Below are 24,824 nucleotides of genomic sequence, written 5' to 3'. Positions count from 1 at the left end.
GTACCCGCCTACTGTTGAGAGGACGAATTCTAATGCTACGAGGTCAGACGGTTTCTACGAAGTGAAACCGGCTGATGAATCAGACTAGTAAACAGCCTAATAATAAAGAATTTACATGTGCGAATGAAACAAAACAGAACTCCAGGTCTGTTTTTGAGGAGGTAACAACATTATAACATGACTTAAATGTTGGAAAGAGTCAATTTGTATAATATAGGGCCTTTAAAGTAAAATGTATATGTACTGTGCGGTAGTAAAGATGTACTTTTGTCCTTCTGCTTAATAGTTATTACATGAACGTCCTTAAAGTTGTGGTTCCAAACTTTATTCTTGTACCTGAGTGTATTCTAATGCTGCCCTTTGTGACTTTGTGGAGCACTGCTTGTCTTCTACATCTAATTATTTTGCCAATCGCACACACCCAAAAAATCAGGCTTGTGAATACTAGTAAAGTGTCAAAGGCTTTGTGAGAGCCAACAACCACTTACACAGACTTAATACCTGCTTTCCTCACTTCACTTTGAAAATGTGTCACGCCAGCTTCGAGTCAAAATAAAACTCTTGCAGAGAATTTGGATTTCACGTTATGCACTTTAACTTTAATCTCCAAAATGTCATCAAATAATACAACAATAAACTGTCTTTTCAGCCTATTACGCAGCTCCTCCAGCACTAAAACCACTGACAAACGCAGCAGCACCACGAAGGAAGACAAGAGCCAAGTGAGTCCCATTTCTGTCTCTCTCTCTCTCTCTTTCTGTCGCTCTCCCTTTCTCTCTGTCTCTGTCGCTCTGCCTTTCTCTCTCTCTTTCACTCTCCCTTTATCTCTGTCTCTCTCTCTCCCTCCCTGTCTGTCTCTTTTTCTCTCTTTCTCTGTCTCTCTGTGTGTCTCTCCCTTTCTCTCTGTTGCTCTCCCTTTCTTGGTCTCTATCTCTGTCTTTCTCTTTCTATCTCTGTCTCTCTCTCTGTCTTTCTCTCTCTCTCTTTGTCTGTCTCTTTCTTTCTCTTGTCTGTCTCTTTCTTTCTCTCTCTGTCTTTCTTTCTCTCTTTTCTCTCTTTCTTTCTCTCTCTCTGTCTCTTTCTTTCTCTCTCTCTCTCTTTCTTTCTCTCTTTCTCTTCTTTCTCTTCTCTGTCTTCTCTTCTCTCTTTGTCTCTTTCTTTCTCTCTCTGTCTCTTTCTCTTTCTCTTCTCTTGTCTCTTTCTCTCTCTCTGTCTTTCTTTCTCTGTCTCTCTGTATCTTTATCTCTTTCTCTTTGTCTTTCTTTCTTTCCTTCTCTCTCTCTCTCTGTCTCTTTATCTCTCTTTCTCTCTCTCTGTCTTTCTTTCTCTATGTCTCTGTCTCTTTATCTCTCTTTCTCTTTGTCTATCTGTCTGTCTCTCTCTCTTTCTCTCTCTCTCTATCTTTCGCTGTCTTTCTGTCTTCTCTCTCTATGTCCCTCTTTCTCTGTGTCTCCCTGTCTCTCTGCCTCTCTCTCTCTCTTTGTCTCTGTCTCTCTCTCTCTGTCTCTCACTTTCCCTTTCTATCTCTCGCTTTCCCTCTCTCTTTCTCTCTCCGACTCTCCTTTTACATAATGCAGTATTAATTCCCTCGTTCATGTTTCAGCTTGAAAACCTGCAGAAAAGGATCTTCCAGCTGGAGGAGCAGCTGCACAGTGAGATGCAGCTGAAGGATGAGCTGGAGCAGAACTGCAGGTAGGAGCCCAGGACACGGACATGATATTCAAACAACATGCAAACGGGCACGGTGGCATTAAAGCAGCTCACGAATTAAGTTATTTTATCTGCTTGGAAATGCCGATACTCATTAAAAAGTTGTGACGAATCCAGGATATATCTGTGCAAAAAAATATTAAAAGTGGTCGACTAAAGAAACTCTTGATCGACTAAAGACGTGTCCAGCAAATGGATTCGTTGATGAAAAAGATGCTGTAACAAAAGCTTTCATAACTGTTGCCTATTAATATGTAGCAATGTTCAATATTTCTACGTATTTAGACCCAGTTTGTGATGAAGGTGGTAATCCAACTTTAGTTTTTTTGCTTGCTTTACTCCTCAGTTCACCAGCAGAAGCCCTTACGCCCTCTGCTGGCAATCATAAAAAGCTCTCACCAAATGACTTATTGATAGATGAGCGAGGTTGTCAAAGTGTCTTGCCTAAGGGTGCGATAATTAGGAAGGATTAAGAAGATGAAAGTCGAACCGCTTCCCTTTCATTTTCAAAACAACTTCCCTACCATTTGGCTTGCCGTCTTCCAACACACAGAGAACTTGAATATATGATGTAAGTTTTAAGTATTTATTTATTTATTGTTCATGCTATTATTTTATTCTCATCAATTTAAAGAGAACAACAATAACAAAGCTGAAAATGAACATAAATACATATTTCTGTGATTATTTGCCTCGTCTTTGCTGCATGAACAAAAGGAACAGGAAGAGGACAAATCTTATAAACCCGGCTTCTTTCACAGATCAAAAAAATTAAACATTTCTTTAATAATCGTTCCCCACTCCAAAAACCGAACCAAATCACCAATCAATAAACCATATGCATGTTACAGTATCATCTTGTGCTTTTATTAACTTTAAACTTTTTCCTTAGTCACACCGTCCATCATTATTTTATCCTTGTACTTTTTCTTGAATTTAGAAACACTGGCGCAACTTTTAAAATCATGATTTTAACAAATTCCGTATCTTGATTCCGAACACAAACACGTTTCTGTTTTAATGTCGTCCTTGAGAATACAGTTCGGAAAAAATCTGGTCTTCTATGGTCACAGTTCTCCTAGACAAACGTAAAAAGATTTTGTAGAACTTCGAGTAAATGTCTTTGTCTTTCCACAGAACTAATAAAATCTTAATATCGACTTAAGTCTTTAAACTTAAGTTGATTAGACTTAACAAACAAATGAGTGGTGTGCTCTCTGAATCCCTTTTTATTGATTATTCGAATTGCTGAGTTCTAATGTAATATTCTTTTTGCCCTTTGCAGGACCTCAAATACCAAGATGGAGAAGATCTTGAGAGAACTGGACGAGGAGGTAACACAAATAATCGATTACATATTTGGTAACCTTGAACAACAGCCAAGTATTGATGATTTGGGGCGAAATATCTAAATGTAATTGTGTTTAGATTTATTTTAGTTTATAGGGAAAGCATTAAAATGGACTTGGTGTTTACTGAGAAAATTGTGTTGCTTATACTGTAATTTCCGGACTATAAGCCTCTACTTTTTTCTCACACTTTGAACCTTGTGGCTAATAAAACAATGCGGCTAATATATGATTTGGAGGGATTCTTTGTTTGGCACATTGTCCATTCATATGTACGGTCTATGATTTGGCAACACAGCGGATACACGCAGCCTGAGTGCAGAAAACGTCGCTGTCTGTGCGGTTACACGTGGATCTAGAGTTAACATGAAGTTGCTACACTAGTGATATTGTCAGTGCACTCAAATAGTTTATTGTCATGTGATAAAATAAGTTCTGATGTTAAATGAACATTAGTGAGGGTGATACGTGTTACCCGTGTGTGTAAATGACAAGAAGAAACATCTCAAACTTCAGTAGCCGGACATGCACTCATACCTGATTGACAGAACTAACCCCCAGAGACTCTTTCTGCAGGAGAAATGCACAGTAGAGCGCGGAGAGAGACGGGGTAATACACCGAGGAAGATGCTCGTTTGATTGTGTTTTTGAACAGTTATTTTGAACAGTTATTTTGCGCTTCATACACACACCCTCATTTAAAACACGAAGAAATGCAGATGATGCAGCTTTTGCGTTAAAGGCGATTGATGTGGTTATTGAGGAAGGAAACAGAACTGCTGCACGTGAACTCGACATCAATGAGTCGATGGTGAGACGTTGGCAATGGCAGCGTGATGAACTGACTCAATGCAAAAAGACAACAAAAGTTTTCAGACGACCTGAACTTGAAAATTTTCTTGAAAACGTGGACACCTGCGACTTATATTCAGGTGTGGCCGATATACAGTGTTGGGAAGGTTACTTTTAAAATGTATTCCCCTACAGATTACAGATTACATACCCCAAAATGTAGTCTGTAACAGAATCCATTAAATTACTTAAAGTGAGTAACGTAATCTGAATACTTTGGATTACTTGATTTGCTGTAGAGAAGCAAAGACGAGGAAATCGTAACATAAGATGTTTTGTCTGCTAAAAGAAAATAAAAAAGCCCAGACTTTACTGAACCACATTAAAAATATTATTGATAGAAGACGAAGAAACACGGTCCACGCAGCATGATTTAGTCCTGTTTTAGTCCTGTTTTAGTCCTGTTTTAGACCTGTTTTAGACCTGGTTTAGACCTGGTTTAGACCTGGTTTAGTCCTGGTTTAGTCCTGGTTTAGTCCTGGTTTAGTCCTGGTTTAGACCTGGTTTAGACCTGGTTTAGCCCAAAATGTGAAAACAGGAAAATACCACCGTGTAATGCATTTATTCCAACAAAGTAACTGTAATTCAATTACCACTCACTGAAACAGTAACTGTAACTGAATACAGTTACTTATAATTTGTACTCTGATTATGTAACTCCGGTACATGTAATCCGTTACTCCCCAACACTGCCTATATATGTACAATAAAAAAATAAAATAAAAAATTTAGTTGATGCGTCTTATATTCAGGTGAGGTCAATAGTCCGGAAAATAGGGATTATCTTTACAAGGAAAATGATCTGCTGAATTGAGTCAAAATGAGCAGTAAAATATCAAATAATGTGATTTAATATTTGAAAAAAAAAAAGCTGACACCCAAGATCGAGGCCCTGTTTCTCTGTACTAAAAAGCAACCTTTGTGATTTGCTAATTGTGACTATTCCTATTGCAGTTTTCACTTTATTGATCACTGTTGTGGCCCTAATTTCCACATTCCTGTTTCCTGGATTAGATGAACCTGAGGAAGAGTGCAGAGGGCAGCCTGTCGCTCCTGGAGAAAGAGAAGATGATGGCTCAGCACAGGCTCACCGAGGCTCAGAGGAAGGCCGACCAGGAGGCGGAGAAGAGACGTAACCTGGAGAATGAAGGTGCGGCTCTGAATTAGGGCTGTCGAAAATCAAGTACTAATCAATACTAAAACTAGTATCGACACTAGATACACTCAGTTGAGCAATTATCGATACTAAAAAAGAGATCAGGGAACATTCACAGGACAAAAATGAATCTTTCTTGAATACTTTTAGAATGATCTTGAGTTTTATCAGCCTCCCTAATGTAATTTTATCAATTTTTATCATCCTAACTTTGGTATAGAAGTATAAAAAGCTAAAGTTAACTCATTTTGTGCTTTGATTACTGTATTGATCCTTTCAGAGTTGCAAAATATTGACTTTTGTGTTCAAATCCGTGTTTTAGTTTCAACGTTAAAGGAGCAGCTTGAAGACATGAGGAAAATCAGTCAGAACTCCCAGGCATCAAATGACAAGATCGCTCAGCTACAAAACCAGGTATGGATTTTGACATTTTAAAGACGCATGGAGATGTTATTGCTTTGTCTGGAATGTTTCACAGTATGGCATTAAACATTTCTATCATCATGGAGACCAAACCAGACCAAGTTACAAGTCAGATCTGCCTCTCTTTCTAGGTATTTTTACCTTTAAAACCACCTGTAATTGAATAAATGTAAGGGAGAGCTGTTTAATGTCACACTGTGGAACATTCCAGACAGAGCAATGAAACAGAAGCAAGCAAGTGACGGATGCACTACCAAAAAGTAATAATGCACCTTTAAATACACCCACCCCTGTCTTTTCAATAATACCACTAGTGCGACTTTTGCTTATAATAATAAACCATTCTGAATCCAGTTTTATTGTGAGCAATGCCCCGTAATCCAGCGATTATGGGCAAGTCATCGGGGTGTGTTCATATGAAGTCTCTCTGTGTTACCATAAATAGTCCGAATCTTTAGAAAGAGGGCTGAGCTGTTTTACCAGAAGCTTAATCCAAATTTCCAAATATATATGTATAGAGACAATCCCCCTCTAGCGCTCCCACTTGTGATGCCATAAGGTGGTTATCCAAATTTTTGCTTGCTTTACTCCTCAGTTCACCAGCAGAAGTCCTTACGCCCTCTGCTGGCAGTCGTAAAAAGCTGCAAACAATAAAGACATTTTATAATTTCCATGAACAATTTCCGTAAACAACTGTTACGTTTCTTCCCCCAGACTTTTAGTAAGTGTGGTGGTTTGGGGCAGAGGTCAGAGGATTTGCTGTCGACCTTTTGTTTGTCAATGATCAGCTTAAGTGTTTTCAATTAGAAATCCAATCAGTCCAATCCACTTTGTTTCTATAGCACATTTTATAAACATGACCGTTTCCAAAGTGCTGCACAGACAAATTGAGGCACTAAAAGACAGTAAATAATACATAAAAACAATAAATAAAAAGAATTAGAATACATAGAGCTAAAAATTATTAAAACTATAAAATGAATAGAAATCAAATGAAAATAAAATCAAAATAAATAAAAGACACACAGGAACACGCAACTCACGTGCTGTTAAAAGCCAGAAAATTAAAGTAGGTCTTAAGATGAGACTTAAAACACTGTATGGATGTGGCAGGGTGTGAGGAGGCCAGGGTTGTATGGATGTGCGGGGGGGTCAGACAGTTCCAGAGCTTCGGCCCGGCCACAGAGAAGGTCCTGTCCCACCTGGTTTTCAGTCTTGGGCCCCACGAGTTAGAGCTGTGCCCTTGAGGTGTAAATTCTAAAACTTGTGCCATCCCACAGCTGGAGGAGGCCAACGACCTCCTTCGGGCGGAGTCGGACACGGCGGCGCGTCTGAGGAAGAATCAGTCCGAGATGGCGAAGTCCATGAGTCAGCTGGAGACCATGAACAGAGAGCTGCAGGAGCGCGTGCGGGCGGCCGACGGAGACAAGGCCCAGATGGAGAAGGAGGTCATGGTCCTTCAGAGCTCGCTGGAGTCAGAGAGGAGGAACTACAGCCAGGGCTCCGAGGAGATACACGAACTGCAAGGTGAGTGGCCAGCCCTCATAGACTGGATATATAAATGAACAGAGGAATAATTGAATATAGGAAGTGAGTGTGAGGGCACTTCTGGCTCCATTTACTTTGGCTCTAATTGACTTTATATTGAAAAATTGTCAGCCCTCTCTAACGGCTGCAGTGATCCTCGTCATTTTGGACTTAGAACGTTCGTATTAAGCCGCTCTACGTGATCCTGGGGTTTTCATTTCTCTATTTTGTCCGTAGATAAATTCCAATTTCTAATATGGAACTCTGCTCTGAAGGCTATGGGTGCAAAAATTATTTTAAACAATAAAATTCGCTATCTAATTTGTTAAGTTTACTTTTCTTATTGTAAATTAAATCTGTGGAATATTTTTTTGGCTCATTTCTTTCACCAGTACAAGTACAAAATGTGAAAAAGTCAAATTGTTTTTACCGTTTGGGTACAATATTGTATTTTGCAGCTGACTAACTGAAAGACAAACTCAGATAATAATAAACATATTATTAGGGATGTAACAATAACTGAAATATCATTATATCGTATCGTCAAAGTTCTCACAATAATATCGTGGACCATCACAATATATCGAATTACAAGTCTCTTTGCTTAAATGAAGAGTTATGGTGCAGCAATAGTTAAAAAAAGACAGAGGGAACTACATAGACCATGATCCTTTGCTCCATTCAGTTCTAAGCATTTTTAACTCTTAGTTCTTTGGATTAAGTCTTGTCAGGGCATTTTAAGAGGAAAAAGTAGCATATAAACAGTTTTCTTAACCTCCACAAAATATAAATATCGTACCGTGAGATGTATATCGTGAAAATATCGTACCGAGAGATTTGGATATTTTTACATTCCTAATCGTGAGCCTCCCCACTATATCGTAAACTTTCCCACGATATCGTAATAAATATCGTACAGTGAGGTTCATACTGTGATGATGTCGTATTGTGAGACTTGGATATCGTTACACCCCTACATATTATTTTTTTCTTGTGAAACGCTCAAGTATTAGGTTTTGTTTTCCATTAAGCACATTGCACAATAACATGACTGTAAAAGTTAGAGTTAAAATATATGCTGATTTTGTAATTATGTTTTTAGCGCGGATGGCCGGGCTTCTAGAGGACAACAAAAACTTGAAGCTCAGTTTGTCTAAAGTGGAATCTGAACGCAAACACGCACAGGACAGGAGCAACCATTTGGAAAAGGTAAGAAACCACCTCATTCAATCACCACTTCTGAAAAACGCTATCATTTATTCATGGTGGTCTTGTGATGTTTTGTGCAGGAGATAACCAACCTGGAGATCGACCTGAACTACAAACTGAAAACTTTGCAGCAGCGTTTGGAGCAGGAGCAGACGGAGCACAGGGTCACACGGGCCCAGCTCACAGACAAATACGAGTCCATCGAAGAGGCGAAGTCTGCAGCCATGAGCGGTATGCCAACCCAATCTCCACTATGTCATGTGATACGTGCTTTTACAGTACGGAGCACACGTGTTCCTGTCTGCTTTCACTTCAGGAAGACCATTTGCCCTTTATTTTTTGTCAGAAGTGATTTCTTTATGGTATATCTAATGACCTAAAACATAATATTAATTTGGCTACTGAATAGTCCCGCCCACTTCGAAGTCCACTCTGTTTCCTAAAGTAAATTTCCCATTCATTTTTCATTTACAGAAAACTGTCTATATTCAGAGTTCAGAGGCATTGCGGGGCAGATCAGCTAACTAATGCGAAAGATTAGAAAAAATCTTTTAATAACTTCACAGTTTATAAAGTATCAGAAACAGATTTTAAATAAAATGATCCGTCTTGTGGTCATAAGTTACCACAGAGCTGATTAGCCCTGAACAAGCTTTCAAACTTTTAATACGATTTTTTTGGGATAATGAATAAAAAACTAACTTCCCATTTTAGTTTTTGTTGAGCTGCATAGTGAAAAACCTCTATTGCAACGTCAACCTTTTTAATGTACACATTTTCCGATATTTCATGGGAAAAATGAATGAGGATGTGTAAATATTATGTAACAGTTTAGTCTCCCTGCATAATCTAGTTCTGCATTCATACATATTTTTAGATTCTTTATGCTTTAGTGGTGGGTTTCAGATTCTAGAAAGTCATCAGATCATGTTGCGAAGAGAATTGATTAAGAAATACTGTATATAAAATCGTAAACTCACACATGTTGAACCACTTTTATTTGTGACTTGATGCTAGAATTCACCATATTCCAACAAAAGTCTGCATTTTAAACACCACATATAAACTGCACTGGACTATAAGGCGCATTAAACGAAACACAACAGTTAGATAAGTCAGTCAAACTTTATTTAACGCGTTCACAATAACTCTCAACTTTGTTCAGTTGTAACACGTAAAAAAAATACTGTCTGAGACGCTAAATTGTTATTCACAATAAGTCATAATTGTTCAGTTATAACTAAAAATAACACATTACACTCAATTTTTCAGTTCATTCCTCGTTGACAAGATCCCTCAAATTCTTCATCTTAAGTGTCCGAGGTAAACAGTTGGGTGATTACAGCGTCCAGCACACGCCCACATCCCTCTCGTCATTATCCGAGTCAGTGTGGTTACTGTTCCCTGGCAGTTCAGTGATGATTCTGGTCTTGGTGAAAGCTCGGACCACAGTTGATCCTGATCCTTAGTCCAGGCATCCACGATCCATTGGCAGATCGTGGCGTAAGTTGCTCTGCGCTGTCTCCCTGTCTTGGTGAATGTGTGTTCTCCTTCTCTCATCCACTGCTCCCACGCAGCTCGCACTTTCACTTTATAACAGCCTTGAGTTTAAAGTGGGCGTTGTGAGCGTGTCTCTTGACAGGTGCATTTTGATATTAAAAGGAATCACAGTCTGTATTACTCCTGATGCTCCTGACTACGGGAGCCGTAATGCTGCAAGTGGTGCGGATTTGTAGTTTACTAAAGTCGTACTAAGACACCCCAATAAATTCATATATAAGACGCTCTGGATTATAAGGCGCGCAGTCGGTTTTGGATGAAATTAAAGGCTTTTAAGTGCGCCCTATAGTGCGGAAAATACGGCACAGGGGCAGCTACAATTAATATTAAAAATCATTGACCTATACCACAGAATGTTATGATGCAATCTGAAACCAAGCAGTTAGTTGATAGTCCTTCACGGTTTTAATGATCTTGGATGTTCTTGGTGTTGTAGCTGTGCAGCAGAAGATGTCTGAGGAGAACGGGGCGCGGATGCGAGCGGAGAGCCGCGTGGTGGAGGTGGAGAAACAGTGCTCCATGCTGGAGTTTGACCTGAAGCAGTCGGTCCAGAAGATGGAGCAACTCATGAAGCAGAAGGAACGTCTGGAAGATGAGGTGGGTGGAGATGCTCTCATAAGATACATGTCTGTTACAAGAGATTCAATACAGGATGATATCACCTTTGCCCCTAAAAGTATAACATGGGCTTGTACACTTCTGACCACTTGTTTAAACCAATACACAATACTGCTCCAATGATGTTGGCATCAAATATGCATCTACTATAATCATTTTATACATTATAAATATGTAATATAAATATAGTTTTCAGTTATTCACACTTTAATTGCTTTAATTTAATTTTATTACATAATACAACATTTCTTTTATGTCAGCCTAGTCGTTGTTATCTTGGCCTACATTGTACATTTTTGGAGGACAATGCTGCTTTTTGTGGTTTGGTTTCTATTGTCATCTTTATGTACTTTAGAAATATATTGCACTTAGGCCTGTAACGATAACAAATTTTCTTTGACGATTAATTGATCAAGAATTTACTGCGATAAGCGATAATATTGACATTTTGAGACCATTATCAATTAATACAATGACAATGTATTAAAAATGTAAATACACCCTGTCGAAGATCAATAAACTTGACTTTCTAAAGAACATTTATCACAGGAACTGCAAGACAACCAAAAACAAAAGGCCTAAAGAAAATAGCCTTGTTAACATAAGAATAGCCTAATGCAGTCTTGCTGACAGCGAGGACTTGTTAACAAAAACGCATTTGAATAAACCATCGTTCAGCCAAACACAACCAAAACAATAAATAAAATGGATTATTAAGTGTCTGTAACAAAATTGCCCTTAAAAGTTATTTCAGTCATTGACTTACATTGGTATATTGTGTCTCCTCTCTCTGTACCTGCTGCTGTGGCCTCGGCATTTTGGTCTTGACATGTTCGTATTAACCCGCGACACAGGATTCTGTTTCGCTATTTTGTCCGTCAGAAAATCATATTCATAATATAGAGACTGGCTCCTCGCAGGGATTATCTGTCTCCTGCAGAAAGAGCAGCTGTCCCGTCTGGTATCGTGTCAGTGTCTTGTGGGATTTTAGTGGATTTCGGGCTTTCTCGGGGGCTAGGCGAGTTGTGTCAGTCGGTTATAAGTGTATGTCAGTTGCTGGGGTTTGAGCCATTTCTTCTCATTGTTTGCACACTCGCCTGCATTTGATGCTCCCACTCACCACTGTTGCTTTGGCATGATGAGTTGTTTTGGTGCTCTGATGGCGGCGATAGCTTTGTGGCTTCATGTTTACTGCATAGATAGCTGCATGTGCACCCGCTCTGTTGATCGACAAATAATCCGTCTACACTAAGGAGACAAGAGGAGTCAGAGAGTGACAGAAGCCTTTTGACATTCAGGCTCTTTGGTATAGAGAGTGAGAAAGAGAGAGAGAGACGAGGAAAACAAACAAGCATGCAAATAGAAATGATCGTGGCCAGAAAAGTTCTCAAGCTTGTTAAAAGTTACCATATGATTAATTGATTTCTTGACTTTCGTTACAGACCTAATTGCATTCAAAATTTATCATGACAGACCTAATCACAATGTCTTGAGGGTTCGTGAGTCCCTACTGATACACACACAGCACATATGTATCAATAACACAATATTGTACTGATTATTAAGCCATGTTATTTTGTTTATGGCCTCTTTTGTCTGTGTTTGTGCAGGTGAAGAGTGTGAGGACTCAGCTGGAGCAGGAGCTGAGCAAACGGATCCAGGTCCAGAGTGATTTAAAGAGCCGGACTCAGGAGCTGGACCGTCTGCGCTGTTCGGAGAAACAGATGAAGCAGGACATCAACACAGCCCTGGAGACAAAGAGATCACTGGAGTTTCAGCTCGCACAGCTCACAAAGTATGAACCACAAATATTATTACTACTGTTTTAATTCTTCTTTGCTCTTTTCTTTGTTTTCTTTTACTGTTTTGTCTATTTTTTTGTCTATATTTTGTCTTGTGGACCCCAAAACATTGCCTCACACTCCTGAGAACTGTCTATATTCGTATAACAGTGTTTTTTTTTTCTTTTCTATCATTATAGCCAGTAACAGCTATTTTACATTCTTGTTTTTATTATATTTATGTCAAAATTATCCTACAGAAATGTCATTAAGATTCAAAACATTTTAGATTAAAACATTATTCAATTCTTTCTTTCTTTTAAATCTGAAATCGTTTTAAGTACGTCCTGTCAGTGCCCCCGTAGACATTAATACGTTTATTTATATTTTATCCATTTTCTATTTCAATTCAATTTTCTACTCAGCTCATCGCCTCTTTAATTACACACAATAAAAATCTGTAAGTTTTAGGGATGTACAAGATCTCGTGCCTTAGCATCACGCAAGATACAACTGCTACAAGACTCTGCGCACATGACGAAAATGATCTTGTGAGATTTTTTTTCCCACGAGTGAATCTTTTGAGAAGCAGCATCTCCACAAAACAGTGCTACAGTGACTTGCAAAAAACGATGTATTATAAATTATGTAAAACTTGTCTTCTCCTGGAGCCAATCTTATATATCGGCTCATATTGTGGAAATTTTCTAATTAGTTTTTTTAAATAAGATTTCTTTTCTGATCTAGAGCTTCAGTACAGGTTTTCTATTTTTAAGTGTTATGATTGTCTTGCACTTTGCTCATCAAATGTAGCTGCTAAGTTCTCTCTCATATAGTATCACTGTGTGCGTTGTTTTTCTAAAATAATTTACCAAAAGAAACACCAAATCAAATGGCTAATGTGTTACTATGACTACAGATAGCCATATTTTGACACTTGTGGTCTGTTCCCCTGATTGTCAATGCTGATCTATATTAACCAGTACTCACCTAATACTTCATTTACTTAAACCTTGCTTACATTATATCATTTGAATTTTTTGTATATACCACATTCTGTAGATGTACAAAATAGAGGTCTGTGCAGGACTGAATTTTCAGTCACGCTCCCGCCCGCATCTGCAATATTTTGTCCCACTCCCACCCTCAAGCCCCGCAAGATGGGGACATTCGCTTCTATAAAACACGGAGAAGCGGAAAGAAATTTTCTAAAATGTGCGCGAGAATAGTCCACATACGCAAATTTAGGCTGCTTAAAATGTTTTTACTAATGCCAAATAAAATATCCAGCACAAATGATGCATGATAGTAGCCTGATTCATCAGCTGGTTTCACTTTGTAGAAACTGTCTAACCTCGCAGTGTTAGAATTCATTCGCTCGACAGTAGGCGGGTACTTTTTATCATTTAACCAATCGCTGCTATTTGGTCGTGACGTATGTAATGCGCCGCTAACTGGACTAACTGGTATATTAAGCTTTTCCCAAATCCTGTAGGAAGAAGAACAATAACGTCTTTCCCCTTGATAAAATTCACCAAACATTCTCTTTGTTTCGGCTTTAAATCCTCGATCTCAGGAATCGTTGCCAACACAGAATGTCTGGCTCTTCTCTGATTGACTGGTACCCGAACTTGCACTTCCGGGGTTCTTGCAAACCGTCTAGTGTATTCTGATTCCTGACCTAGTCACTTGAGAGAAATGAAATTGAGTGGAGGCACTAGGTGGCACCAGCCTGGCTAGCATGATAGGCATACATTCATCATTTGTGTATTTTACTTTAGACTCATATTTAGTTGGCGGGACTGTGGTTTATCATATCACCACCCACTGCCGCATTGTGTAGTCCCGCTCCCAACTCTACCATAAAAAGAAGAGTATCTGTGGTTTTCAGAACAGTGAAAAATTAGGATCATTACCATAACAATTAACCATTTAAAATGAAATACTAATACTTCAAATGCTAAGATCAGGCCTAAAATGTTATATTTTTAGTATAAGTTGAGATAAAGCTAGTAGTTGACAATTTTGTTTATTAAAGTTTCATCTGCTATCATGTTAACTACCCCAAAACATCTTCCTAACCCTAATTTTGAATGAAAATGAAAATCTAATTATTCAGGCATTTTTAGGTTAGTATTTTGATTAAGACCAGCCAAAAGTTCTTATTTCCTCAAATCTACTTTTGCCCGTAATGCTCTTTAGGAGTCGAGTCCAAAATGGCAGTAGAATTGGCTGTTTTTCTCACATTTAAGTGCTATTACTGAAGCTTAGAGAGGGACTGCGCCAAAGCCCCTCTCAAACGCTCTGTTTACATGGACAGATTAGCGCTTAGCTCAAATCCATAAACTCCATTACTAACTCCCAACTAATCTGCTGGCTCCATCTGCAGTCCATGTTTACTTTTGGCACTTTTTTGTTTATTGAAAATATAAAAAGAAATCTTGCTTTTGTTTAACTTTTTGAATTTCTTTTTTAGGCAGTACAGAGGCAACGAGGGACAGATGAGGGAACTTCAGGATCAACTGGAAGCAGAACAGTATTTTTCTGTGAGTCTATAAACATTTGCAATTTCACTTTTTTATTGAATTTACGATTTTTGGAAAGCAAACTTTGATTTTCAGGTTTGATTGTAACGTTTTGTGTTCACTTTTCTGTCCAGACGCTTTACAAAACTCAGGTTAAGGAGCTGAAAGAAGAGATAGACGAAAAGAATCGGCAAGTTCAGGACGCTCACAAGAAGGTGCAGGACTTGTGCAGTGAAAGGTACGGAGTTTGGGTCCTTTTATGACGCCAAATTGTAAGTTTTTATATTTGAAAATTAAAATAATGAACCTAGAGAAAAAAATAATAAAAATGTGTGAGTCTACTTGTTTCTTAGTTAAATTTTTTTATGTGCTCGTATGTTCAGAGCAAAACTAAACAACATTTTTTTAAAATATTGTCAGGTAACTCTTTAGTCCAGTTTGGTGTAGTGTATTTAAATCATAGCTTTCTTTTTGTTTAAAGTTAATTTCTTGTTGTTGATTTTGTGGTGCTCAGTTTATAAGAAGGGAACAATTTTGTGATTTTAAATATTTTGTCTGTTGTCTGTGTTTTGTTTTTGGTTGTTTTGGTATAATAAAGCTCATTTCTTGTCTCTCTCTTGCCGATTTGTTCTCAGGGACTCTCTGTCGGCTCAGTTGGACTTGACCGTGACCAAAGCCGAGTCGGAGCAGTTGGCCCGAGCGCTGCAGGAGGAGCAGTACTTTGAGCTGAGCCAAGAAAGTAAGAAGGCCCTGACCAGACACAAGCAGGAGATGAGCGAGAAGGACGCCACCATCTCCAGGGTAAGAAGAGAGTCTTAAGGGTGAAGTATAGTTCTGCGTCGACTCAACACACTCTGCCGCCGTTGCCTTGTCGCCGTCGTTTTTGATTTATGGATCTGCGTCGAGGTCTGTGCATCGCGAAGTAATTCACCGCCAAAATGCTAGGGGGCTAGGATATATGCCCATTCATATATATGGTCTGTGTGTATGACCCTCAGACGTATAATCTCTGAAAAGTTCCATCTCCGACACGATAAAAGCACAGAACAGACTGATCATTAGTACAATATCCCTCTGTCACAGAAAGAACACTCATATTCCACAGAGTCGTGTCCTTTTAAAGTCCGACAGAAGCTGAACTGCATCAGGGCACAAGGATTTTTGAGGATGTTTTTTGAGTGCTTAGTTTATGCAAGTTAGCCATGCGGTTTTAAGTTTTGTTTCTGTAAAACGTAAACACGTATGCGCAAAGCTGCATTAAACACATTATTTCTCAATGTATATTGAAAGAAAGGAAAGTGGAGTACAGGAAATGTATGTAGTGTGGTGGCAGGGAGGACCAATCACAGCCCTTATCATCTGCGTCACTTCCCTGTGCTGCCCGCATCGTTTCAACGCGTAGTTGAAAAATAATATAGCAAAACAGTAAATTTCGCAGAGGCTTTGCGTAGGGGGTACGTGTCGACGCAGGACTGTAAATTGGCCTTTAGGAGATGTGTGTAAACCAGATGTAAGAGCAGTGGTGTTTCAGAGTTAATGTCTATATGTCTTTCTGCAGCTCGAGGAATCAAATAAAACTCTGACCAAAGATGTGGAGAATCTGAGTAAAGAGAAGGCGGAGCTCAGTGACAAGCTGCAGACTCAAGAGGAAGGTGAGTGTCATGAATGCCACACTAGTCCACAGTTATTGCTTCATGTTTCAGTCACGGAAAGTATTCAGACCCCCTTAAATTTTTCACTTTTTGTTATTTTGCAGCCATTTGCTAAAATCATTCAAACTAATTTTTTTCCCTCATTAATGTACACACAGCACCGCATATTGACAGAAACACAAAATTACTGACATTTTTGCAGATTTATTAAAAAAGAAAAACTGAAATATCACACATAAGTATTCAGACCCTTTGTTCAGTATTTGGTAGAAGCACCTTTTGAGCTGATACAGCCATGAGGCTTTTTGAGAATGATACAAGTTTTTCACACCTGGATTTGGGATCCTCTGCCATTCCTCCTTGCAGATCCTCTCCAGCTCAGTCAGGTTGGATGGTGAACATTATGACCATGTGATATTTTTGTCAATAATTTAGTGTTTCTCTGTCAATATGTGGTTTGTGTACATTAATGAGGAAAAAATAAACTTAAATGATTTTAGCAAATGGCTGCAATATAACAAAGAGTGAAAAATGTAAGGGGTCTGTATACTTTCCGTACCCACTGTATGTCGCAATACTTCATCACGTTAATTTTATATCGAGATGTATTTGTCATTTTTACTGATCTCATAATTTTTAACTTAAATTGTATGAAATGCAATGTATTTTGTTCTTGTGAAGGTACACTTGAACATAATATTAGAAGTAATTACTTATAAATCACAACATATCCTCTCTTGTTTTATTATTAGGATCATGATGCAACACAGCCCTATTGATTACTGTCAGAAATATTTTTATTAGTTTTCTACTTCCATTTTGTAACATTTTTATTATAGCAAATAATAAATAGAAAATGAATTAATGCATTTAGTTATGCATTATGTTGTATGTATGCAATAATAATGTTATAGTCCAGCAAAAAATGATTATAGTCAAGCTGAGAATACTTCCACAGCCGGTCAGTGCACTAAATAGTTGAAGCCCTTGTGTATATTGCAGACATCCAAAGGACTGACTCAAGTTTGATTTGTGGTGTTTTTCTAAGGACTCTAATGTTTTTCTTTGTCTTCTCAGACTACACAGCACAGAAGGAAGAAATCGCAAACACAATCCGAGCTAACTACGAGAAAGTTCTCAACACTGAGCGCACACTCAAGACACAGGTAAAGCACGTACTAATCATCCCTACATCATAACATACAAAACTCTGTATTTCCCAAGTTAAAATGTTCCGTGGCATTCTAGGCAGTGAACAAACTGGCCGAGATCATGAACCGTAAAGACATGAAGCTGGACCAGAAGAAGAAGGGCAGCACGGCCGACCTGAGGAAGAAAGAGAAAGAGAACAGGAAACTGCAGCTGGAGCTCAACCAGGAGAAGGAGAAGTTCAACCACATGGCCATCAAATACCAGAAGGAGCTGAGTGAGATGCAGGCCTGTGAGTTCTCTACTACACCGTCTCTTTACTGTGTATATATGCATGTTCTGTTTGTGTGTAGAGAGCATCACTTATTTGAATGGACCATGGGATAGAAATGCAAAAGCGTATTTTTATACATTTTTTTATTTATTTAGTGATTGATTCATTGATTTAAAATATGTGTATTGTCTTGTTTTGGGTATGTTTTAAATCCAAAATGATTTGTTTTTTTAGGCTACTACTTACAGTTCAAGCAGACCTACAACTTTGCGACACATATTGTTTGTTTACCAGTATATAATAAGATACAAACCTTTACTTTCTGCAGGAAAGAGGAGAAAAAAGCAGGAGAATAAAAATAATGAAATACAAAGATGAATAAAATGTATGCAAAAAGACAAAATTTACCTTGTATAAAAAAGGTTGAAAGTTAAGAAGCCACATAAAAGTAGATTAATGGGTAAAACATATAACAACATACAGCACTAAAAGATAGACTTTGACATATCAATATAAGTCAACAATAATGACATAGGGTAAAGCAATAAACACATAAGTCAAATCATTTAATTAATATTAGAAACTATAAGGCTGCAAAACTTTTAAAAAAATGTACATTTGAATAAGCTATAAACCATCAATCATGATTTCATATCTCATCGAAATGATTCTGTTTGTGTCGTAGCAACTGGCAGAGGAGTGCACGTACCGTAACGAGCTGCAGATGCAGTTGGACAGTAAAGAGAGCGACATCGAGCAGCTTCGAGAGAAACTCAACGACCTCCAGCAGAGAATGGACAACTCCAGTGTGACCAGTCTGCAGGCCGACGAGACGGACAGCAACATCGCAGGTACACACTCCTATACAATACTACAAACAACAACATCGCAGGTACACACTCCTATACAATACTACAAACAACAACATCGCAGGTACACACTCCTATACAATACTACAAACAACAACATCGCAGGTACACACTCCTATACAATACTACAAACAACAACATCGCAGGTACACACTCCTATACAATACTACAAACAACAACATCGCAGGTACACACTCCTATACAATACTACAAACAACAACATCGCAGGTACACACTCCTATACATACTACAAACAACAACATCGCAGGTACAAACTCCTATACAATACTACAAACAACAACATCGCAGGTACACACTCCTATACAATACTACAAACAACAACATCGCAGGTACACACTCCTATACAATACTACAAACAACAACATCGCAGGTACAACACTCCTATACAATACTACAAACAACAACATCGCAGGTACACACTCCTATACAATACTACAAACAACAACATCGCAGGTACACACTCCTATACAATACTACAAACAACAACATCGCAGGTACACACTCCTATACAATACTACAAACAACAACATCGCAGGTACACACTCCTATACAATACTACAAACAACAACATCGCAGGTACACACTCCTATACAATACTACAAACAACAACATCGCAGGTACACACTCCTATACAATACTACAAACAACAACATCGCAGGTACACACTCCTATACAATACTACAAACAACAACATCGCAGGTACACACTCCTATACAATACTACAAACAACAACATCGCAGGTACACACTCCTACACAATACTACAAACAACAACATCGCAGGTACACACTCCTACACAATACTACAAACAACAACATCGCAGGTACACACTCCTACACAATACTACAAACAGCAACATCGCAGGTACACACTTCTATACAACACTGTCCAATATTATTCAATACTTTCCTATACTACTGTAATTTCCGTACTATAAGCCGCTAATTTTTTCTCACACTTTGAACCCTGCAGCTAATAAAACGATGCGGCGAATGTATGGACAGATTCTTTGTTTGGCACATTGTCCATTCATATATGCAGTTTATGGTTTGGCAACACAGCGGTTAAGTGCAGCCTAAGTGCAGAAAACATCGCTGTCTGTGCTACAGTAGTGTTGTCAGCGCACTCAAATAGTTTATCGCCGTGTGAGAAAAGAAGTTATGATACTAAATGAACATTAGTGAGGGGGATACGTCTTACCTGTGTGTGTAAATGAGGAGAAGAAACATCTCAAACTTCAGTAGCCGAACATCCACTCATACCTGATTGACAGAACTAGCCCCGCCCCCGAGAGAGTCTGAAATCTGCTGAAATCCTCCAAGACACTGACATGATACAGACAGAACAGAGACTCTTTCCGCAGGAGACATGCGCAGTAGAGCGCGGGGAGAGACGGGGTGATGCGCCGAGGAAGGTGCTTGTTTGATTATGTTTTGAACTGTTATTTTGCGCTTCATACACACACCCTCCTCATGGAAAACACACGAAGAAATGCAGATGATGAAACACAGATGATGCAGCTTTTAAGTTTAAAGTTATTTGATGTGGCTGTCGAAGAAGGAAACAGAGCTGCTGCACGTGAGCTCGACATCAGTGAGTCGATGGTGACTCAATGCAGAAGATGTTAAAAGCTTTCAGAGGCGATAAAAACAGGCGGCACGAACTTGAAAACGTTCTTGAAGACGTGGACACCTACGACTTATATTCAGCTGCAGCCTTTTTGTACAATTTAAACATTTAGTTAAAATTTAGTTGATGCGGCTTATATTCAGGTGTGCTCTATGGTCCGGAAAATACGGTATTTACATAAGAAGTCAGTGAACTTGTTTGTCATACATGTAGTTGTCTTCTCTGGTCACATACATACACATTTGTCCTTCATTATGACTTTTACAATTTTTGGTCATTTCTGGTTATTTACATTTCAACTTTATTTTGAACATGACACATTTTCATTCCATGTTGCTTTCTGAGAATAGTGTATGCATTTGGTTATAATTTAGTCCCTATACACACTATTCAAATGAAACTGAACTATTGTCAGTGTATATAATTACAATTTATAGACTTTTTTTTTGTAAATTTGGTTCTATGAAACTATTTCCATGATAAAATGGCTTTATTTTTACCAGTGGGGAAATGTTAGAATGAACTTTTTCCAAAGCATTGAAGGAAAGTACAAGAACAGAGCCAAAATATTATTAGCTACATCATTGCAATAGCTTCCACTTACTTACATCAACACACTTTTTGTAGAAGTATTAGACAACAGCTCATTAAACACTGTATCTTATGTTATCTAGTTTGTCACGTTTTCTCCTTCACATGAACTAACCATCTCTTTCCCAGCTCCATTCTGGTTAAATCACTGTCTCATCTTCCTCATGTCAAGTCGGTCTCCTTCTCTCTGTAACTCCTTTACTTTTCCCTCAGTGAGTAACATTGGTCGTACCCTCTCTTTGCCTGCTCTGGTCTGCAGCTGTAGTGTGCCTGGTACCTTGATCCTAAACAGATTTATTTCATTTTAGTAGCCCATTATTTGTTTACAACGTTTGAAGATGTCAATTCCATATTACGCTTAAGATTTGAAAATGAATTAATACACAATTTTTAAACACATTTTTGCTACGTTAGGTCTTCTAAGCACGATTTGAAACACTGACACGCTCTTTACAGCGGCATGATCACCCTAAAGTAATGCTTGCATAAGATTCAAACCCTCGAAATTCTTTGTTTACCCTTTTAGTTGTGTTCAAAACGCATGCACTTTCTGGATTTCAATATTTCTAACATGCATCTGTTTTTCGTAGAATTTATTTCGTAGGCAGTTCTTTTACAGTTAAAGGGGCAGTTTGGAATTTTGGACATAGAGCCTCATTTCCTAGTGAGTCAGAGTGTTGGAGACGTGTGGAGACACTTTTTGAAATATTCCATCCAGTCCTTGTATTTGCAGAGGTCGCTGGTGCTAGGCTAGTGCATGTCAATGGTCATAGTTCTCCTGCCACTAAAAACAGTCTTACCCACTCCACAAAACACCCGAAGAAAATCTATTATTACACCAGACTGTCCATGTGAATGTCTGTGTTGATAGAATAATGTTTGAAATAAAACTAACCTTGTATTGCATGAATCTTCACATGTTAAGGGACTATTTTCTCATTTATCAGTCCGCCGCTGCCAAACTTTCTATCAAGAAGTACAACTCGCTGCTGCTGCCCAGGCATAAATTCCTGAAATTAGGGATTAATCGATCGGTCATCAAAAGAATTAAATTTTCACTTTTTGATTAATCATTAACGTTTTTATATAATAAGTATCATATTATTATTGCTGTTTCTAATCTGCATAAATAAACTCAACTTGACGACATATAAACCAGAACCACTCTAGAGCCACATCAGCCCGTTTGACATTATAATGTGTTTAATGCAGCTTTGCGCAACTCTCACAGAAATGAAACTTGAAACTACATGGCTAATTTGCATAAACTAAGCGGAGAAAAAAAAAAAAACACTCTTGTGCACTGATGCGGTCAACTTCTGTTAGACTAAATGTTATGACTCAGTGGAATATAGGTGTTCTTTCTGTGACAGAGGGATGTTGATGCTCAAGGTGAGTCTGTTCTGTCTCTGTCACGATGTTTTCAAAGATCGTACGTGTGCAGGTTTTGCGCAGCTCTTTATGTTGCAGTAACCGGGCTGCTGTGTTTACATTCCACTCCAGTGTTTGTGTCAGACGCAGCTTCATATCTACGCACAGAAACCTACATTCGGTTTGTCAATTAGAAATTAACGTAATCAACGAAATTCTTAATGATCAATTATCGATTAGTCGACTAATCATGCCCATCCCTACTTCAAATGCAAGGTTGGTTTTACTTCTAAAATTATTCTGTCAACACAGACATTCATATCAACAGTCTGGGTAAGACTGTTTTTAGTGGCAGGAGAACTATGGCCATTGACATGCACTAGTCTAGCACCAGTGACCTCTGCAAATACAAGGACTGGATGGAAGATTTCAAAAAGTGTCTCCACACGTCTCCAACACTCTGACTCACTAGGAAATGAGGCCCTATGTCCAAAATTCTGAACTGTCCCTTTAAAGTATTAGGACCATTACCACAACAATTAACAGTCCAAAACAAAATATTATATCTTTTTGAATGGTCCTCAAAATGGCACCATCTAACCAGAGGCTGAAACACTTGAATAAGCAGCTCTTGAGGTTAAAATATGTCCACTGTGCGCTGTCTGCATCCATTTATTAATGCTTTTATTGTTTGTTCAGAAAGTGTGGTAACCTGCTAGTTGTTGCTGTTAGCTTTACTGACACAATTATTCTCAGACCAGAGCGGAGTTTTAAGATGCTCTGAAATGCATAGGATAATTGAGGAATCATTTTGGACCACTGCAAAATTTTGAGATTAGATTGATTGATTTATGTTTTTATTTTGGGCAAGTAAGAAATGTATATTCTTTTACAATAGGACATATAACATTAATGAAATCATAGCAGAAATAACAACAAAAAAATAAAAAATATAATAAAAAATTGGCCCAAAAAGCAGCAGGAAGTAGAAAATGTATTTAATCCCACCGCCCTCTTCTATTCTACCACAATGAGCTTTCTTTTGAATTTTACAGACATTTTACATTAAACTATATGAACTATTTACAAGCAGCGTTGCCATAGTTACTTTGAAATGGTAAACTGACTACTGATTACTTCTTTAAAAAGTAACTTAGTCGCCAGCACAGAGTCTACAACGAACCTTTATGTTGCCATCCTCAGCTGAAATAAAATCAAAATAATGTTTGTATTTTCATCTGCAAAAGGTGTAACCTTTTAAAAAAAGTAGTCGGACTACAGTAAAGCATTACTAAGTAGCATGTTAGTGGCATCACTGCTTACAAGTGTGGACAAAGAGTCACTGTTATAGTTATACAGTTATAGATTTAGTATCAATTAGTATCTGAGTTTTGATACTTCTCTCAGTGTTAGTGTCAGGATTACCTTTGATTTTACCTAATGCTTTTTTTTTAACAGCTTAAAATGTTTCTTGACTTTGATTTTGGACTTGCATGGCCCTTATTTCCCGACCCATTTTCTGCCTTGTCTGCACCGTATGCCGGGCTAACCTCTTTGTGTGACTGCTTTACAGAATCCAGACTGGAGGGTTGGCTGTCCATTCCTAACCGCGCTAATATCAAACGCTACGGCTGGAAGAAACAGGTGGGGTTTTGGTCGTTTCAGATTTCCTCTCATTTCTCTCAAACATCAATATAACTTTGATCTCTTCTGTCTTCAGTATGTGGTAGTAAGCAGCAAGAAAATCCTGTTCTATAATGACGAGCAGGACAAGGAGCAGTCCAATCCCTCCATGGTACTAGATATAGAGTAAGTACTACAAACTTTACATTATGCACTTATTAAGATGCTTTTTTTTATAAGATGTAGTTTAAAATAATTCTTTGTTTTGCAGTAAATTGTTCCATGTCAGACCCGTGACACAAGGAGACGTGTACCGAGCGGAAACGGACGAGATTCCCAGAATATTCCAGGTTGGAGTTTCATAAAAAAAAAAATAAAAAAAAGGTCTCATTATTTAGGCATTGCTGCATTCATAACATTTTACAATTTCCAACAATTTTTCATCTTTCTGTTCAATACAAAGTAACTGTATTAGAGTCGATAATACAGAATTTTTATTTAAACAGTATTTAGTTTCCCAAAGTAAATTACAAGAATAGTTTTTGTTTTCTTTTCGGACAGGACAAAACTAATTGTTAACAGTTTAAAGCTGAAGACTGAATGAATCTATTTTTTGGGCTCATGCTGGGGCTTGAACTTGGTGTGAATGATTGTGTCAGTTGTTTTTTGTTACTGATTTCTTGGCAAGGCAGGTTTATCTGTGCATCACAATTCATACAGAGTTATTCAAAGTGCTTTACAGAATAAGAAACACGTTAAAAACACAATGCAAACAAATCAAAATATAAATAATCATCATCATAAAATTTATATTAAAGGGCCCATCTCATGCAAAATAACTCTTTTCACATTGTATCTTCTGCACATAAACAAGCACAATTTGGGTTTTGGAACATCCATTACACAATAGTTCTGAAATCTGACTGATTTCTTGGA

At 38.1% G+C, this 24,824-nt stretch overlaps 1 protein-coding gene across 1 annotated transcript in view; it reads left to right on the top strand.

Moving 5' to 3' along the window:
- Window positions 1-24,274, top strand: part of rock1 (Rho-associated, coiled-coil containing protein kinase 1) — a 77,871-nt gene extending 53,597 nt beyond the window's left edge. The window contains exons 11-30 of the mRNA XM_020932026.2: window positions 650-722; window positions 1,604-1,692; window positions 2,996-3,044; window positions 4,926-5,061; window positions 5,390-5,481; window positions 6,771-7,017; window positions 8,120-8,226; window positions 8,307-8,457; window positions 10,223-10,383; window positions 12,015-12,199; window positions 14,662-14,731; window positions 14,845-14,948; window positions 15,346-15,511; window positions 16,269-16,362; window positions 17,440-17,528; window positions 17,611-17,802; window positions 18,471-18,636; window positions 23,839-23,909; window positions 23,986-24,074; window positions 24,160-24,274. Coding sequence (XP_020787685.1) covers window positions 650-722; window positions 1,604-1,692; window positions 2,996-3,044; window positions 4,926-5,061; window positions 5,390-5,481; window positions 6,771-7,017; window positions 8,120-8,226; window positions 8,307-8,457; window positions 10,223-10,383; window positions 12,015-12,199; window positions 14,662-14,731; window positions 14,845-14,948; window positions 15,346-15,511; window positions 16,269-16,362; window positions 17,440-17,528; window positions 17,611-17,802; window positions 18,471-18,636; window positions 23,839-23,909; window positions 23,986-24,074; window positions 24,160-24,253 — 2,425 coding nt within the window. The 3' untranslated portion in view covers window positions 24,254-24,274. The remainder of the gene's footprint in view (window positions 1-649; window positions 723-1,603; window positions 1,693-2,995; window positions 3,045-4,925; window positions 5,062-5,389; window positions 5,482-6,770; window positions 7,018-8,119; window positions 8,227-8,306; window positions 8,458-10,222; window positions 10,384-12,014; window positions 12,200-14,661; window positions 14,732-14,844; window positions 14,949-15,345; window positions 15,512-16,268; window positions 16,363-17,439; window positions 17,529-17,610; window positions 17,803-18,470; window positions 18,637-23,838; window positions 23,910-23,985; window positions 24,075-24,159) is intronic.
- The last annotated feature ends 550 nt before the right edge of the window (window positions 24,275-24,824 follow it).

The sequence above is a fragment of the Boleophthalmus pectinirostris genome, unplaced genomic scaffold (assembly GCF_026225935.1).
Source record: "Boleophthalmus pectinirostris isolate CB_2022bp ecotype Guang Dong unplaced genomic scaffold, ASM2622593v1 HiC_scaffold_16, whole genome shotgun sequence".
NCBI classification, from domain to species: Eukaryota; Metazoa; Chordata; class Actinopteri; order Gobiiformes; family Gobiidae; genus Boleophthalmus; species Boleophthalmus pectinirostris.
This window is presented reverse-complemented; position numbering and strand designations above follow the sequence as displayed.